General features: G+C 41.6%; 1 protein-coding gene across 4 annotated transcripts in view; it reads right to left on the reverse strand.

The window, feature by feature from the left end:
- Positions 1-1927: 1927 nt before the first annotated feature.
- MBOAT1 (membrane bound O-acyltransferase domain containing 1) overlaps positions 1928-19232 on the reverse strand; it is a 58775-nt gene continuing 41470 nt past the window's right edge. For 2 of the 4 annotated variants that reach the window (XM_030041984.2, XM_030041983.2), the window contains 7 exons: positions 17030-17213; positions 15190-15382; positions 11870-11973; positions 8379-8443; positions 6879-7011; positions 5532-5683; positions 1928-3786 (listed from right to left, as the gene is read on the reverse strand). In XM_030041984.2, coding sequence (XP_029897844.1) covers positions 3654-3786; positions 5532-5683; positions 6879-7011; positions 8379-8443; positions 11870-11973; positions 15190-15382; positions 17030-17213 — 964 coding nt within the window. In that variant the 3' untranslated portion in view covers positions 1928-3653. The other 2 variants (XR_005930819.1, XM_041118323.1) reach the window with 2 other exon arrangements.

Genomic DNA, 19232 nt, shown 5'->3' on the forward strand with positions numbered 1-19232 from the left:
GTATCCCACTTCTGTGCTGCCTCCATTGCTTGGCACGCTCCAAGGGGACTTGCAGGAATGTACTCGAGGAGGGGGACAGCCTACAGGACAGGAAAAGAAAGTACTTTGTGCTTCCAGTCCACTGAGGAAATCACTGAGCTGTTGCTTCTTTAAGTACCAGACCCATAGTTAAGCTGAAATGAAGTTTTACTCTTCATTCAGTCCAGTCTCCTAAGTGCGTCTCAACTTCTAGTTTAGCTTTAATGCAGCTAAACGTGCTAAAAAATAGCAGCTAGAATTTGCCTTCAGTCCAAGGGGGCGATGGCGGTAGTGTCCTTTTGGTATTCCTACATGTAAAATACAACCTTTGTCAATCCAGTACAATCTACCTTTTTCATTTCTGTCTGATAGGCCCATATTTGTCTCTTACAAACCATCAAGATTGTTTCTGTCTTCAGAATCTCTCTAGAAGCTTCAGCTCCTCAGCTTTTTGCAGCACAAGCAACCTAGAGAGGGACTAGAATCTAACTCCACGGTGGTAATCACAATCATGTATTTTAATCACGGAAGCACACCCTCAAATTACAGTATTCCAAGTAGAGACCAAGTAATGCAAGGCCAGTACTTGAGTTCCCGACATCACACTTTTATAACCTGAATCTCTACTTTGGCTCTTAGTTATATACTCCTGTGCAAAGTAGATGCATGCTACTAGCACGAGTGTCCTCTAAATAGTAGTGGCTGTTTGCAGTCTTTCTATAAAACCAAACTTTCTCCCCCTGAGAAAAAGAAAACGAGAGGAAGACTCAGTACAATGAATTGAGACAGGTAGTACCAAAGCTAACAGCCTTTTTTCGAAGGAGTATTTTACAGTGATTTAAATCCACTCTGTTAGCTCTGCAGGACTGCCACATTTGGCTAGGTAAGCTGTCTAGTCCACAGTAATGCAGTACAGCAAAGATTTTAGGTAATTTTGTGTCGTGTGTTGTCCCCCCCTCCCCAGCTTTAAGACTAATTCAACCAGCAAGTTTCCCTGCCAATGCAACATTTCAAAAAGACCATTTCAATTTTAATTCACGTAACATATCGTATTAAATCCACACGACCACTTGTCATTGAAGCCCAGGGTTCCTGTTTTCAGGGAAAGGATGAGGCTGAGAAGACGTGACAGGAGAATAAGAGTTTGCTCACTAGCCCTGACTAATTCATCACATTGCAGAAGCTGAAACTACAAGAGAAGTCGATGGCATTAGAGTTAAGCAGGTTCCACTTGCGTGAAACCCTAGAAAAGAAACCCCACTGGTAACACTTGGCCTCTCTTGAACGTACAGCTGGGGAAGGGCTGCAGACCAGGGCACAGAGCAGCACATACAAACCCACAACCCTCTTTGAGCGCATTTATTTTCCAAAGCAGGTGCTAAAGCCAACCTGCTGGAAACACTTGCCTTCTGCAGGCTTGCCGAAGCCCGGAGTTGATGTGCGTTCCGCTGGGTCTGCCAGCGCTCATCATAACAATTAATTCCAGTTTCTGGGAGGTAAACGCAGGCTGGCGTCAGCCCACGGAATGCCACGGCCAGCAGCGCCCAAGCCCCCATCCTCCCTGGGGATGTGCCCCAATTCCCTCCCGCACGAAAGAGGGCTGGCACAGCCAGACCTCAGTGGAAACACTAGATGCCCAAGATGCAACGGAGGCCGGTGCCACAAGGAGAACACACGCACAAGGACAAGTAAGGACTGGCCAAGTTAAGGACAAAGTCGCCATGAAAACGAATGGGGGTCGTCTTGTCTTCGTTTCAGCAGGAGCAGGACGTAAAGCCCAGCTGCTCTGTAAAATCCAGCAGACCTGAACATTCCCCCTCACAAGTGTGAGGGATCTCATGCCCACCCACCCACCCATTTTCACATTAGACATTTGTGATTAATAATGCCAGGCAGTGACACAAAGCAATTTGTTTATTCAGATCTACCTTTTAATCCCATCTCACCTTCAAAATAAATTACCAAATAAACTCTTCCATGAACTATGCTCTAAATCACAAGGTGGTCACAGGACAAAAACTTCCCATCAAAGGAAAAAAAAAACAAAACAAAACAAAACTTTTTTTGGAACTTGTTTTGGTTTCACCAATTTGTTTCTTCCCAAAACATTAGGATTCTGCAAAATTTTAATCTGACACAAAAATCAGAATGCAGTAAACAGCAGATTCTTTGCTCAGTCACACATCAATTAAATGATCATAAAGCAATACCAATACTTTAACGAGGGAATTGCTTCTACAAAATGCTGATAAAAACATTCCTGGAAAACAGTAATTTTAAAAATGTTTTAGTTGGTTTCAATGTGTTGTCGTACCAGCCTGTTTTATTGGGGTAAGTGGACTTAAAAAAAAAAAAAAAAAAAGACATAAAGAAAACCTGACACAGCATTTTGCAGCAGGTTATCTCAATGCACTACAAGCTCTTAGAAATTAAGCCTCAAAACATCCCTGTAAGCTAAGGACTTTACAAGCAGGGAAACTTGCACCGACAGGCAAAGTCACATGTCAAGATCATACCAGGACTCTGCCTTGACTCTTGTGATGATCACAGTATTTTGTAGAGAATGACTTATTATGACTATGCTAATTCCTGTTCAGGTTTCATATTAGTGTTACCCTGCTGGAAAGTAACCCTTCCATAAGATGAGATGTTTTTGAGTAAAACAGTCTGATCCATTACAAACCTTTTTCAGATTTAACCCATAACTGCGAGCTTTAAAACGCTAAACCTGCATGGCTCCTCGGTTATTTTGATACCAAAATGGAAGTGCTGCATCACACTAAAACTGCAAAGTAAGGCTGATGCAGCAATGAGCACCAGCTGCGTCATTAGAGAAGCACAACTCTACAGATCCCAGGGTGTATGTCCCTTCTTTTACTCTAGGTTGGGTTCCCCCCACACCCCCTCTTTCGTTTTGCCTTTGCTCGGCTTTAGATTTTGGGTTAGCCAGTTGCCAGTGCTCCCAGACACCTATTCCCAAGGGACATTTTCTCGCCCTCATTACCAGCAGGTGTCACGTTAAAGGATGTGAAATACCCTTGCTGCCAAGCTCAGGCTGCAGTCCCTGTTCTGGGCATTGCCGGGGAAAGTCCCGCTCCCTCTTCTCCCTGCCGGGGCAGAAGTCAGCGCCAGCACCTTGAGCAACCCCACGTCCGCAGTTTTCTACTTGCGCCATCTCTCTCCGTAGCCAAGAGATGAAAAGCTTCTCCTGCCAGCTGCCCACAGCACCAGGCTATCAGGCAGCTGGTCTAACTCTGCACTAGCTGCTTCCTGTCCCTCTAATAACAAGATTATTTATTGATTAATAGCTGTATATTCCTGTAAAAGAGAAAAAAATGCCTCTCTGTGTGAAAAAGTTTAAATATATAAAAACACTTCATAAAAATATTTATTAAAAAAATCAAAATGCCCCATGAGCCTGTAAACGTTGCCTGTAAAAATCTCTGATAACTGGATTAATTTGAAATACGGTCATCCAGGCTCTTTTCTGCCCTGTCCAGTAAGATTTTAAGACAACCAATAGAAATGCCACCTGTCTTGTACTTCAACCCTCATCCCACCCATTTTTCTTCTTCTTTGTTTGTTTCCAATATGACAGTTTGTTTTCCCAATATTGGCAATTTTCTTTGGAGGCATCATTTGTCTTTGCTCTTAACAGAGTTCAGCATGGCCTGATTCTGAGGCTTTCTTATGGAGTGGGCTTGAGGTCTGATCGGTAACACAAGCAACACCAGGATGCTTAGAATATGCACGTGAAAATACATAGACCTGGGAACAAAAGCAGAAAGAGAATATTATATTTTTGTTGGTAATAACATGAATTGTGCAACCTCAATAAGTCCATGCAGAATTTAGTGCTAAGGGGCAAATGCAGAAAGCGTGAACCCAACCTAGAAAGCACAAAAATACACCCTTGAATTTCACACAGCCTATGCATGCGGTACCTGCTGGCATCGATGGAAATGTTGCCATGGATGTTAATGAGGGAAGGAATCAATCAGCAAACTCCAGAATCCAAAGTCTGACAGCTCAGATAAACCCATGTAATTCAACCCCAGTCTTATTCGGCCCACCTCTCTTTTAATGTTAGAGTATGTATACAAGGCTACATTCTGAAGAAACATCCTTCATGCTTAGGACATAAAACTTGTACAAGTTTAAAAAAATAAAAAAAGTGACAGAAAGAAAAAAAAAAAAATCATTCCAAGGGCTGAGATCTGAAATAAATCCAAACACTGAACTTTTAACTGGGGATGGTCAAGTTTACAGAAGGACTGTGTTTTTGAAGGCAACTCCTCAGATATCTTCATTTGATATTTTATTAAATATCAAATATTTTTATTTCAAATAATTCAGTATACACAAGATCGAACAGAAATAAAAAAATACTTAAACCAATTACATGAGGCTCTGGCAGCTTGGGGAGGATAATGTTTGGGAGCAGTATGGTCCAGCTCTTAACCACAGAGATACACCTTCCTGTGGTCTCATTTATGCTTCTTACCATAATTCTTAATATCCTTGTAAGGTGCTTAAGACCACTGCTAGGTGTGCAGTGTTCCAAAAATTCATGCCCTGGTCCAAAGGCCTACGATTTCCTTGCTTAACAGTCTCCAAGTTTAAATGTTAACTATGTTCAAAGTCACTAGGGCAAAAAATATTAAGGAATGGAACTAAGAAAGATTTGGAGTAATTTTTATTTGGTAAATTTTCTATGTTGAAATCAAATGTTTTATGAAACAGGAATAGAAAATGTCAAAATTCAACACCCTTCAAACAGACTTACTGACAGCAGCTATCTTGACTACTAGTTTTATGTCTTTTACCTTAGAGAAGGGAACTGTCTTCTTAAGCAAAACCTGTTACTCTATGTTGACAGTTCACTGTAGAATGAAAAAGTAAAGCAATATAGTCCAGTCTCCTTTTTTAAATTATTTTCTCTATTTCTTTATTTCAATTTATTTTTATTAGAGTATATTCAGTATATTCTGCAACACCAGCATTTTCTTATTTTTAAGGAACCTAGAGAAGTACTCACTTCCTATGGAAGTACTCAAAAAGAAAAGCATGCTCATTTCTAGAAGTAATGCTCTGCCAGGCACCCTCCTTATCTCCTGCTGACCGATCACATCTCCTGTCCTACGCATCCAGCAGCTGGAAACCTGGCCTTTTCTCATCGAGTCCTTCCTATTGCCAATTTACGTTATTCTTGACCTCTCCAGACTTGGCCACAGTTAATGGTTGAGACTCAACTGTTTTGAAAAAGGAAACTGAGTATGTGAAAAGTCACATAAGGATGCAGAAAGACTGAGAAGTGAAGCGCTCTGCCTTGGCATTATTATTATCTCATTAAGTTACAGGAGTGCAAAAATTACCCCTTACACATTATTAAGCATCCTGTTTGAACTCCTTTCAAATCTGATGAAATGCCAACTGCCTTTCAGTGTGGTTTGAGTTATTTAACAAAAGCCCATGCTGGTCTGGAGAATAATAGTCAAGAGGGGAGAACTTACTTGTAGAACTTGATCGTGGGCTCAACAGCCAGCATAACAAATGGTGCAACAGTATAGCACACGGCCAGTTGAGTGACAACCCAGGTAATAATGTCATAGGCTATCTTGAGAGGCACTGATGAGAGGAAGTAATGTCTGCAACTGTTTCTTATCTGCAGGTCAGGGAAAAGTAAACAGAAAATTAATATAAATTCATTTCTTAGGCAAAGTCACGCTTGACACATTGTAATGTATGACTTTCCACTTATCATCAGCATTAGTATTACAGAAAAGTTTATACACCAGTTAGAAAGCACTGAGAGTAGGAAGACAGAATTGTATTGACTGGCATACCCAAGATCCCACAGTCAACCAGTGGCAAACAGAAGTGTCCCCTAATTTCCTCCATCATAATCACAGAAGCAGACTCTCATGCTGGATATCTGGCACAATATCTTTGGGAGTTGTTATGATTTGATCTTCCCCCCTGCTTGTTTTGATTTATTATTGGTTATCAACGGTGAAACAAAGCTACTTTAAATGAACAGATACGTGTTTATATCTGCAAGCGTGTGCTGCTCCCTAGAGATTTTGATTTAGCTTCACATCTATGAAACCCTCATAAATGAGAGGCAAAGCACATGTTAAGACCACATGTTCAGCAACCCACTCTAGCCTTAGCGGTTAATACTGATCACTAGTTTAATTCACCTTTCAAATTGACCTGGTTATTTATCCATAGTCAAGCTCTGAAAGACAACGCTGCTGCTTCCCAGCCCTGCACAACTGGCTGGTTCGGCCTGAAAGATCAGCAGTGATAAATTTAACAACAGTGAGAGAGGAAACCTGTTTTGTCTTTGGTGACTCTACCTAAAACGAGGCCCATAAACACAGAGACCAGTTTACTGCATCAATTGCATCCACGTGGAAGAGTTCAAGTTTGGGCTAATGCTCAACCCATAACAGCTCCTTGTGAAAGACTGGGCCCCGGGCTGATCAGACACCAGCATACAGGCATCACGACCCAGCTGAAGTCTGGACTCCAGCGTGACCTTGAATCCCAAGCTAATTTGACTGCACGGACATAGCCGGTGGTACTACCAACTGTACACCCACAAGCAACGTCTCCTCTGCCAGCCAGGGACAGCGTTGCAGTACGTGCAGAACTGGTGCTGCTTATGACTGCTGGGGTACTCTGTGATGAGCATCAATACAGAACAACGTTTCGGTGAACTTCGAGCCCGCAAAGGCGTGAAAGAGGGCTCACAGTGGGGACAAGCTGCTTGACCGTGTCAGGGTGGTCCCTGCAGTTGACAGCTGGGTAGTATCTAGCATGGGCCTTAGAAGAGAACAATGAAAGGTACATACTGCTCTGGCTGCGAGTGTGATAAGGATTCCAGTGAGAAACGTAAAATAATATCCAGGATAGATACCGTGCCACAGGGCCGACAGGATAAAAGTTAAAGCCGTAGGGTACCAGGGAGCTCTGTCATAGCAGACGCTGCAAAAACGAAAACGAAACAAGAAGAGGCTGAATACAACTGAACAATGGACGCTGCACTTCAAATCCTTCTCTGTTTGTAAGGTCTTATTCTGTTTTCTTAACTGTCTTATCTTGTCTCTGGTACACACCAGGGCACGAGGCGCTCTCCGTTCATTTAGATGGAGGTTTAGATGGAATTTACGCACTGAGTATCCAAAGAGTGCCCACACAAATACTCCCGGTCCTCATAGCATTTAATTGAATAATGGGACAGAGGGCAGGCAAGACTTCATTCACCTTTATACCTCTATCTGGAATCACACACTACCCTTCAAAACTCTGATGGCAGATCAAGAGCGAGTCAAAAGACAGAGACACGACCCCACCCTTCACTGGTGAACAGAGGTGTTTTTAGGCACTGTTATCTGGCAAGCGCTGGGAACAACAGGGAGTGCCGCGAAGCTATTGCAAAGCAGGGGATTCCTGCTAACTTTAGCAGCCCAAAATCTTACTCCAAAGACACAAGCAAATTATACCAGTTCAAAAACACACCAACCTGTCTATTTGGCTATCTGAAGTTTAACTGAAATGCTGTGTTCCAAAGAAATGAGTCACGTTAATGCACTTATCATTTGAATCACGAAAAATAGTAGACATTGACTTTTAGGATGTATATATTTAACAACAAAAATAGTTACGATAACGACAATAAATCCGTGCCTGCATTTCAGACACCACATTGACTGTACGCCGAACTGTAATCACGCCAAAAAGTGTAACGAGTAACGAGAGACAGTTCAATCTACAAAATTTGGACTTAATACTAGTATTTATATGTGCCTTAACAGTCATGGGTTAAAATCAGATCCTCTCAGTGCTATAAAGAAGTCTCTTCTCCATATCCTAAACAGTGAGTCCCTGGCAAACATCTTGTGGTAACTCCAAACCAGACTACACTGGGGCTCTGAAGACTTTGACTTCTCTCCAGTTCTAGCTGAACTGGATCCCAGTGACACAGAGAGGCTCACCTCTGGTAATAATACGCATGGGAAACACAACATGGCAAAGTGAAACAGTACAGCAAGAATAATGGAGGGAAACGGCAGCCTAAAAGATGCCATCAAAATGCTATTACTTTTTATTATGGAAGATCTGAACAGTTCGTTTTGGGCTTTCCTTCTTATATATAAAATGCAGGCATTTTACATTTGCAGCAATAAAACTTTACAGCACCAAATACCCTTGTATTCCACCAACTGTTACAGACACAGGAAACAAAGACAGGACAAGAGACTATATATTTATGACATTCACCAGTCAATGTTTTTCGAGGCCATCTAGAGTTTTTGGGTTTCACCAGCACGTTACTGTTTCATTACACTTACCGTTTTAGCCAGGCAGCTGTCTGAATGTTCCAGTTTTCAATGTACATTTTAAAACTTGTTGCAGTCTAAGAAAGAAGTTCATATGAAATGTTAGCACTGAAAGCTGTAAAATAATACTTGCATTTTAAATTAGAGAGGAGATACATGGAATACATTAATTCTAGTAACTAACTGTTGTGAAGCCTGTGCCACAGTCCATCATTACACTAATATGTTTTGGGAGGGACATTAACTAGGCTGATTGCTCACCACTAACACTTGGCACTTGCTAAAAAAATCTCACTTTGTTTTGTAAAATTAAATACAATGTTTAGTTATTTTTCAAATTGTGGGATGTCGTGGTTTAACCCCAGCCAGCAAGTAAGCCCCATGCAGACTCTCACTCACTCCTCCCCCTGCCCCCCCTGTGGGATGGGGAGGAGAATCAAAACCAAGTAAAACTCATGGGTTGAGATAAAAACAGTTTAACAATTGGAATAAAAATTAAAATATTATTATTAATAATAATAATGTTAATAATAATGTTAATAATAATAATAATGAAAAGGAAGATAACAAAAAGAGAGTGAAATAAAACCCAAGACAGACAAATGATGCACAATGCAATTGCTCACCACACACTGACGGATGCTCAGCCAGTCCCCGAGCAGCGATCCACCCCTCCCGGCCAACTCGCCCCAGTTTATATACTGGGCAGGACATCACATGGTATAGAATACCCCGTTGGCCAGTTTGGGTCAGCTGTCCTGGCTGTGCTCCCTCCCAGCTTCTTGTGCCCCTCCAGCCTTCTCGCTGGCTGGGCATGAGAAGCTGAAAAATCCTTGACTTTGTCTAAACACTACTGAGCAACAACTGAAAACATCAGTGTGTTATCAACATTATTCTCACACTGAATCCAAACCACAACATTATACCAACTGATAGGAAGAAAATTAACTCTATGCCAGCCAAAACCAGGACACAGGAAATCTGAAAATCTGTCTTGTTTTAAATGCTTAGCCTTCCCTTCAGTTCACAAACAGCTTCATTTTTGGAAGAGATATGTTGCCACCCGTTATGCAGTCTGGACTTCCCTAGAGTGCTATTAAAACAAAGTGTTATGACAAACTAAAAGAAACGCATTATTATTTGGAGAAGGAAGGGGGAAGACTGAAAAACACAGACAAAAAGTTTCAGGACTGAACTTAGAAGCTGATTCTCAGTCCACTGCCCAGCTTGAGAAACCAGAGTGGACTCCAGGGTCCTGGGAGAACTACCTGTACCTCCTGACAGCACCAGTCCTCCCAGCTTTAGGGGGCTGCTGGACTCATTCAGCGTCAGTTCCCCTAATCCTGGTCAACTTCACCCATCTTGGTTCCCCATCCCCGCTCCCCTTGTTCCTCGCTTGTTGACAGAAACCTCCGAGCACCTCCTCACCAAGCAGGGACGTGGTTCAGCGACACCACGTTATTTTCCCATATCAGCTGAAGGCAAGGGCTCACGGGATGGATTAAAGGCAAAGGTTTCCAAGGGGAATATGCAGATATTTTTGCACTTCCACACAGAATCCTGAAGGCTAGAACTTCATCCTCTGTGTTTAAAGAGTTAAAATGATTAGCAATTCCCAATGCAGTACTGCCACATTTTAATTGCATTACTGCACCAAAAGAAGCCAAGAAAAATATAATTTCTCTTCCAACTAATATTGTCACTCTTTTGGCTTCCTTTAAGTTCCCCTGTTACGCTACCAAGAAAGAAAGTAGTCATTGGCTGTCAAAATATACATGCTGCCAAGGCTTTCAAGTCCCCCACATGTGTTTAGCCCCCATCACGTTTTAATGCCCTCACAGCTCCTGCCACGTGCTTATCTTTACTACAGATCAGGTCATTTCTTAGCCACATTTAGCACTCAAGTTCCAAACTCTTAAGCAATTTTACATATGCAGGTGGCTATACCTGCTTAAAACACACTGTACGATCACACTTAAACTTCAACTCCGGACTTGTTGTTGGTGCATAAAGTGACAGTTCAAGGCTTACCCGAAGTAATGGTCTCTGTAGCCTCCCTTTTCCTCAGCGCACACATGACCAAATCAATGGAGAGCACCGTTTTACACTCCTGGAAATAATTTCTCCACCCTGATCTCTATTGCCCGTGTGAGCAGTGAAGGAAAAAAGGGTTTGAGGGGCCTTACAGTTCAGTGGGTAGAGAGGAGCAAAGGCTCCCGTTTCTTTAATTTGGCTTGACTAGAGAGTATCGCCTGCACTTTACTTGCCTCCTTCAAGCAGGAACTGCCTCAGCTCATCAAGGCGGGAGTCATCTCCTGCCCCAAAACTGAATCAGACATTGGTTCAAGATCTCAGAGTGGTATCTGGCGTGCTGCCGCCATCGAAGAGTATAAAGCATTTCTGGGCTGTGTATTCTGTACTGCTCAAGAAGAGATATATACTGAGGATTAATTAAGGTAAAAAAAAAAGACAGAGAAGGATGTTGAGAAAGAGACAATGTATAATGATACTTCTAGCTTTAGCACCTTTCAGTGAAGAATTACAGGGGCTCTTTCATTTTTGAGAAGAGCTATTACAGCACATTCACTCAGTCACAGATCATTCAGTAACAAAGCAGTCAACTTGTTTTCATCTGCTTTTCCTTTTAAAATCATAACTACAGAATTACAGGGGGAAGCTCCTCCTATTTCTAAAGAAAAGAAGACCTTAGAAAGCAGTCTCAGTCACGTAAGCATTTTCACATCCCACTGGCATTCACAAAATATTCTTCGGGGCAAACAAATTACATCGGCCATCTTTTGCATTAGAGAAACAAACACAAATAGCTTACAAGGGACTAACGGATGTTGAAAGTATACTGCAGTCACAAGAAACATGTGCGACAAATGTTTTGAGAAACAGTGTGGTTTGCTGGATGGAGCTCTAGATCAGCAGCCACGTAAGCTCTACGTGGCCCTGCCAGTTCCCGTTCAGGTTGCTCGGTTTGTACCTGTTATCTCTCCAACCCTTGCTTTTCTCCGTTTACCGGAGGCACTCCAGGCATGTGCAGGGACCCAGCCCTTGCAAGTGCCTGTGCAATGCCCACTCGTGGTGGCCTCTTTCACTACCACCACCCATCTCAACTGGGTTACAAAAGTGGAAGACTGTTAGAAGTAATTAAACAGAATACACCACAGATGGTGGAGAATCATAGCTGCGAGCAATTTATTGACCTGCTGAACTCAGCCACAATCTAGAGAAATTGACTGCTCATTTATTAAACATCTGATTAATCATTTATTAGCCTTCTATAAACTATTTAGAAATGCAACCTGAATACAGAGCATGACAAAGGCTGCGTGACAGATGCTTTTTATCTGCCCAACAGATAAAATACAAAACCTCTCTATGTTAAAGAGGGGCAGCCTGCTGGCATGGACTTACTTTCCTTCCAGCAAAGCTTCTCCCCGTTATCATGCCCATTTCTTCATAATTATGTCAATGCAGCCACTCCTTTAACTCACCTCAATATTCCAGATATTTAAGTTGGACAACAGGTCCCAGCGGAAAGTGCCCCTCTCATCAACTCCACTGAATCCATAGCCAGCTGCATTGTTGACTGCATCTGCTGCAATGTCAAAGCAAAACGGGTCAAATCAGAGTGCTGGAGGAGTCATGTTTTCTTACAAGTCAGTATAGCATCAAATACACATTCAAGCCAGCTTTGTAGCAATTAGCATCCTCCCTTTCAAAGAGAAGCTTCCCCTTGGTAAAGGGGCATTGCTATAGGACAACACAAGAGTCATTTCCTCAAGAGGAAAGACTAGCTACTCCTTGGGCAGAAGAAATAAAATAAAATAAAAATAAAACAACAGTGGAGAGAAATCACTTTTCCCATTATTTTGCCTCTATTATCCATCTGAGATAGATATACAAGAGTTGACGTAAAATGAATTAGTGTTTTCCTCAAAAGGGTACCTGGATGTCACAGCGTTTTCCAGAATTCAGAAAAAGTGTAGCATCTCAAAGATATGTTTACCATTCCTATTAAGAGTTCCAACATGGCTGTTTTAATTGAGACTTACTTTCATACTTCCTCAGACAAAGCCGTTCGCTAATCCTGTCACTCAGTGCCTCCCTAAGTACCTCACCACCTCTACAAATCGAATATTGAGTAACTTCCATTACGGACTTAACTACTTTAAGTGCAAATAAAAAGCTTGGGTAACGGTAGGCATTTCACATGCTGCACTCTTGCTCTTTCCCAGGGCACTGGTCAGCTACCTCCCCTCTCAGCCTTGCCTGGGAGCCATCTCATCACTGGTTCTCAAGATCCTGCTTTTAACGCACCCCTGCCAGAAATCTTCTCTCGCTGTACTAAGAAAACAGGAGGGACTCGTTACTTCTGGTTCACTAGGTGCAGCCAACATCAAGGATTATTGGAAAAAAAAGGAAAGTGAAAATACAGGTAAGGCTTTTCCTTCTAGATATTTACAAAATACAAGCCTGGTTAAGTTACGCTTTAAAAAGGTCAGCATTTCTTTCCCAAGAACGAAAACTAATTTTGCTTCGTAAGTGCTATGAATACAAGCACAAGCTCATGGAGGAATCCCAAAGCACAAAACTAGGGAGAGAACCTAATTAAAAGCAACAGGAGTAACAATAAATGAATAAATAAATGAGCAACCTTCTCTAACCTGAAGTTTTCAATTTTATTTTCCACTTTACTAAACGAGCTAGATTTTACTGATAGAAAGAAAGGTCTCCGAGTTCTTAATTCTCTCCCTGTTAAAAAAAAAAAAAAAAAACAAAAAAACAAAAAAAAAAACAAAACAAAAAAAAAAACCAAACAAACCACCAAACCAAAAAACCACCAATAACCCTCTCTGAAATTATATTTACTTTATGGCCTGCCAGTGTCTTGCTATGGGATCAGTAAGGACCCTGCCCAGCCGCAGAGACTGGAGCTGCACATAACTGTCACCCCAGAGCAGGGGGACTCCTGGGTTTGCTCCTAACTTGCTGCTCCAAGGGTGGCAGGGACCACTTAGTGTTTCTTTGCCAAAAGCAAGAAACCAGAAATTCAGGGACGTAGTAATACAGCAAGACCCATCCGCCTCTTGCTTCCCAAGCTGCTGTCTGCAGAGCGAGGTGTGAAGCGCAGAAGAATGGCAATTGCCCACCCTTGAACTGCTCGCAACACCCCAACACTCCGCAGTGCCCGGCAGAGTTCTCCCTGCTGACTTGAACAGCTCTGGCATATCGCCTTCACAGCTCCTTGGATGCAAGCGCTCAGTCCCAAATTGGTTTCATCGACAGCTCTGAGTTAGGTTTGCAGCCATGTTCCCATGACTATTACTAACGCAGCGAGAAGCTGAATTTTCCATCTCTCCATGGATCTGGAGGAATTCAGCAGCGCAGCTCTTGCACAATAGCGTGACTGTCCTTTTCGGAGGACAGGAAGAGCTTATCGGCCGTTTCAGCAGGCACTTTCGTAATGCCCTGCGCCATGCCACCGGGAGCTAACTGCGAAAGGATAAAGTGTCTGCTGTTCTGCTGCCTGGATTTGCAATGTGAATAATAGAGGCCTCACCCTCCAGTATGCTATGCATGCTTTTCCAGAACCCCGTCATTTGTAAGATATTTCTACAGCCTCTATGGCTTAGTCATGTCACAAATACAAGTTCAGTTTATCTCTTTGATAACGGACTTTTAATGCCGGAAAAAATGGAGGCAACAATTTAAAGTTGGATCTCACAAAAATAAGTTTCTGAGCAAGCAATTCTTTATCCCAAAGGCTTTCCCATCCCACACATGCCAGTCTTGGCTGTCTTCCCTCGATCTGTCAGTTTTATTCCCAGCGATTTAATCACAGCCTCGCAATGAGTTTCCCTTGCTCTTTCCATCCCATCTCAATGACACTCTTCTCAGTTTCAGGTGCATACATTGCTGGCTGGGCTTTCAGGATCTTCCCTACACACAAAGTCTTGTAATACCAGCAAAAACCATTCAGTCTCTCAATTTTTGGCCTGGCCTAGAAGGACTGACTCCTCACATAAAGATTGGAAAGATGACTTCTAAAAGGAAGAAGGTAAAATACAAAAAGATTACTTTGGCCACCAGTCTAGCTGGCTCCCAATATAAAAAATTTGCTTCTCTCTATAATGACCCCTCTTCCTTCTTTTCCTTGCAGAGATTCTTGGGTCCTTCCCATCCCGTCCTTCGTTCCCCACCTTCCCCATGGTTCTCCAATCCTTTCTCCTGACCACTCAAAGCTAACGTGCGTACAGGATCACAAAGTGCCTTAGAGGCAAAGCCTAACCTCGGCCCCCCAAAAAGCACTACAGCTTTCAAATACAGATGCATGTGCTAAAGATGTCCCCAAAGGAAGAGAGAGGTCTGTTTGCACTGTAACGTTCTCGTAAAGCCTGAGCCAGCGTGACCAATTTTAACCTCCCAACCGCAAATTATGAATAAAGCATAAAAATCAAGGTTTAGAGGAGGCAAACTTTTTTTTTCTAAGAATTCCCATAAAAATTATTTTGGTACAAAGTTTTAATAAGAAGAAATTGTTACGTTGACATTACTGGCAAGAAGCTGAAAAGCAGATTTGGTTCCAGAGGCAGGGCATGTCAGACAAGCTAGAAGAAATTTTATGCATGTTTTTCAAAACTTTTGACATCTCCCCACTTCAGTGGAGTCCACTGCCTAAAGGAACATGTGTACAACTCCCACGGGAACTAGAGGTCTAGGGACTAATTTCACCCCCCAATATTTCAGACCTCCTCCCCCATTTATAAACTTATTCATTACCTACAAAAATAAATGATGTAGTCAGACTTACCTAACGTCCATGCAAAGTAATACTTTGGTTTTGCTGCCTGTGTTACAACATACAGGTAACCAAGTCTTGACAAGAAGGGTGTTTTATCAAGAAATTCATTATCAATAATATATGCCATAGGAAAGTTCTTGGTAAGTGTCAAGAATAAAATGAGAGATACTAGTGTGATACACAGCTTGTACATCACTGCTCCCTAAAAAGCACAAATAACAATGAAACATTCATTAGAAACATTTGCTTAAGGGGAAAAAAAAAAAAAAGGCAGTACTCATGACATAGAAAAACAATGTGCCTCAAGAACCAATAAAGTTAGCAGTGACAAAGTTGATAATTAATTTAGAAGAGGTAACAAAGAAAAGGCCACAGTCAAAGCTTTGGTCTAATTTGTTTTACTGAACTACCTATAGATAGGTACAAAGGATAACTAGAAGTCAAAATTGGTGATGAACTTCACAAGAGACTCCTACATCAGTTAGTGAAGGTCCTCAAATGAGAAAGGAAACAAACTAAAAACAAACCCTACGATGTAAAGGAGAAATCTTTCCTATATGGACTATCATCTCCTGGAACTAAAGACTAGATTCCTCCTAGAAGCCAAAACTACCAGTATTCAGAACAATTGTAGGTCTTATTGCCCAGCTACCATCCAGAGGTCTTGCTAAAAATCACATGTCCAAAAAGCACACATCTTATACAGCATGCATACCTTCCCATGATATAGGGTATCTGCTACGCCACACTGTTTTTTACTACCGCTCCCTAGCTTTCTATATACTAATATTATTGACAGTCATGTCAGTAGGTGGAAGCTCAATTTCAAACACACATCATGAGTAGACTTTCCTTGATACAGTCATAATTAAAAAGGTAAATCTGGCACCTGGGTACCATGTAAAAATTGACTCATGTTCTCAAAAGACTAATAAAAGTGCAATATACTATTGAAACGACAATGCATTTTTTGATCCCAAGTACTCTTTTTATATCTTCTTCATATTCAGGAATAAAATAATGTGCAATTATCTTTAAATGGTTACAATGCAAATTTTAGTATTCTCTGCTGACTTGCATCTAACACAATACGGGCCTTATTCTGACCTCAGTCAGAGTAATATAAGTCAGAAGTAACACCACTGAAGTCAGTAGAAACACAGCCATGTGCAACAGGAATCAGGTATATATAAGCATATAATTTCAGAGGAGAAATTCTGCACACACTCAAAGCTACACATTCAGTGTCGCCTTAAGGTAAAAGAGAGGAATCTGGTTCTCACGCTATGTTATCCTGCCTTACAAGAAGTTCATTTTATAAGAAGGTCTTAGGTAATATTAAAAAAAAAAAAAAAAAATTAGTGTTAATTGTATGTGAAAAATGACCTCCAAGTCATCTTAAAGTGTGAGATTCTCTTGCAAAGCACCCGGGCAAGCTACAGTTTCTGATTACCTGTGATTCATGTACTTGTACCATCTCCTGCACTACGGGTGAGATTTGACTTTTTATTTCTGACATTTCCTCTTCTGCTTGGAGCTGAACTGCAACTTGTCACTGTCAGAACCTGCAGACCGTTCCCATCACTGCACAAAGGACATGCATTAACCAATGACCCATTTTGCAAGCCAAACGCATTGCATTTGGGGAATTGAAGAGGAAGACACTAGCCCCTTCACCCCTGACCCTGTGATAAAAACAGCAGCCACTTCACAGAAAAAAACCACTGTAACGTTTACTGGGAAGATAATCCAAAAATGGTTTTTCTTCTGAGTTATTAATTATGAGAATCATCTACAAAGCTGTACTCTCCTGGCCTTTGCAATAAATCTTTGTCATTTTAAAACTTACAGTTGGAGAAGGATCAGGAAGTCTGTCATAACCCTTCTGCTTCCAGTTCACTTCTAATAGTTTCATGTGCACATGCCTCCCTTCAATGAAGGCTATATAATCCTTGTAGTTGCTGCAAGGCCCAGCTATGATGCTCATAAAATTGAGGAGATAGCTTAAATACTCCAGTAAAGAAGGTCTTGTCCTGTGAAAATCATCCGCACGTGACAAAAGAGAAGAAAACCAAAACAAGGTAAAATTCAGCAAAGGCTTTCACGAATGCTTTTTGTTGTAGTGTCTGCCTCAGTCCCCAGCTCTCTCCTGCCACTGTCCCCCCAGCGGAAAGCTCACTAGATCTGTTTTGGAGACGATGAAGCACAGCTTCTCTTATATCCTGGTGATGCCTGGCAGATGGCAGACAGAGCAAGGGTAATGTGGAAGTGCTTAAGCTACGGGTGAATGAATGCTACCGAATTGAAAAGTTGTAATATTATTACTAGAAACATTTTAGTTAGAAACAGTCATAAATTTACATGCCCACTCCAAACAAATTGACTTGCGCATTTTGAACAGGCCAGCGCTACCAGGAGTGACAAACCGGTAATAGTTTTTGGACATCTGTCCAGTATGTCAGGGACCAGTAAGGGCTGGCAGACGACAAGCTGAGTAACACCGGTCTCAGCAGGCTGTGCAATGCAGTACCTTGCCTCGTTATGCAAACCACAGGGCAGGGAGCACTTAAGACCAGGACTCTCAGGCTTGAGAGAAGCTCTCACCCACCCTTCAGTTCAGCTTTTTGAAAAATGGGAAGAGTGATGTGAGACATAGAGGAAGAGAATGAAAAGGGACTCTGTCCTCCTGTGCAAATAAAGGAAGTAATTGCCTGTATTGCATCACAAACAGGAAAAGGAACTAATGGTAAAAAACACATAAATCAAAAGACAGCTGAAGATGAAAGTCAAAGAAAGTCCATCACGTTCGTTATTTCCATTTTGCAAGTGCATATCCCCCACAAGTTCATTGTGGGGTTTTGCATTAGATGTAAAAATGAAGAAGATCCACTGTCCCTGCCACAGATCAGTAGGATAAAAAAGAAAGTTGCATAGGCCTCTCGCTGCTAGTGTAATTTGTAAACTGTTGGGCTTGCTTTTTTTATGTGGCAGAAAACACCAACATCTAAATTCTGCACTGGGATACACAGTGCTCTCCACAAATGTGCTAATAGTCACCGTCCAAGTAAATGAAGAGTACCCAGATGAGAACAGAAACTAGGGCACAGTGTTTCAAGACTTTCCTGTCCAAGACACAGATGGACATGCATAAACCAAAACCCACTTAAAATTCTTTCAGACCAAAACATAAATTTCTAGCAGAAAAACTAAGCAACAGTTAAACATTTGCTGTTGCCTACTTTTATTCTGAAGTGGAATTAGTTTGAATAAACAGTTAGCTTAGCCAGGATTTTCTGCATCCACCCTGCTGGTTATTGTAGATGTTAGTGCCCGAATGATATTTTCTCTGGTGAAACCATTTCACAGAAACATGCGGCAAACAATTTGGGGTAAGGCTCATCTTTCTGTTCTACAAAATCGAGTCCATGATTTGTGCTTCTGAGCTCTACAGTGAGATTAAAAATAAAGTCATTAGTTTCAACTTAGATTCTGCACATGGGTGGGTGGGGAGACATGAGCAATGCACGAAGGAATGTGCAGAGGATGAGTGAGAAACAAAAACAGACCAAGAACAGGAGGGAAGACAAAAGGCTGTATTACCAAAGGGGATTTAAAACTCTTCAGTTATGACTTGTCTGCCACCGACACTTGAGCTATTGGCATGTACTTTTCTATTATGAGCTCATCTACTGTACAAGAAAAAAAAAAAAAGGAAAAAAAAAAAAGCCTGTTTGGTGAGAATTTGACTAGAATTAATCATATGGTCACAAGGGCCCACTGCAGTTAAATGTTATGATGTGAGCTTTAAAAATAGACACAAAGCTATGGGTTACAGCAAATGTTACACGAGTCTCCCTACAGGATTTTTGCTTTTCAAGAAATCCTTCCCTTCTTACTTTTAGAAGCTCATAGGCAGATTTTCTGATGGTTGAATCTTCTGCCTTGGAAATGAAGGAAATAATTTCCTTGGCCTTAAACAAACACTTCATGGAGAAATGTAGTTATGGTTCTAAGACTAATTCTGTAACACTAATTCTTAAAAAAAAAAAAAA

The sequence above is a fragment of the Aquila chrysaetos genome, chromosome 18, assembly GCF_900496995.4.
Source record: "Aquila chrysaetos chrysaetos chromosome 18, bAquChr1.4, whole genome shotgun sequence".
NCBI classification, from domain to species: domain Eukaryota; kingdom Metazoa; phylum Chordata; class Aves; order Accipitriformes; family Accipitridae; genus Aquila; species Aquila chrysaetos.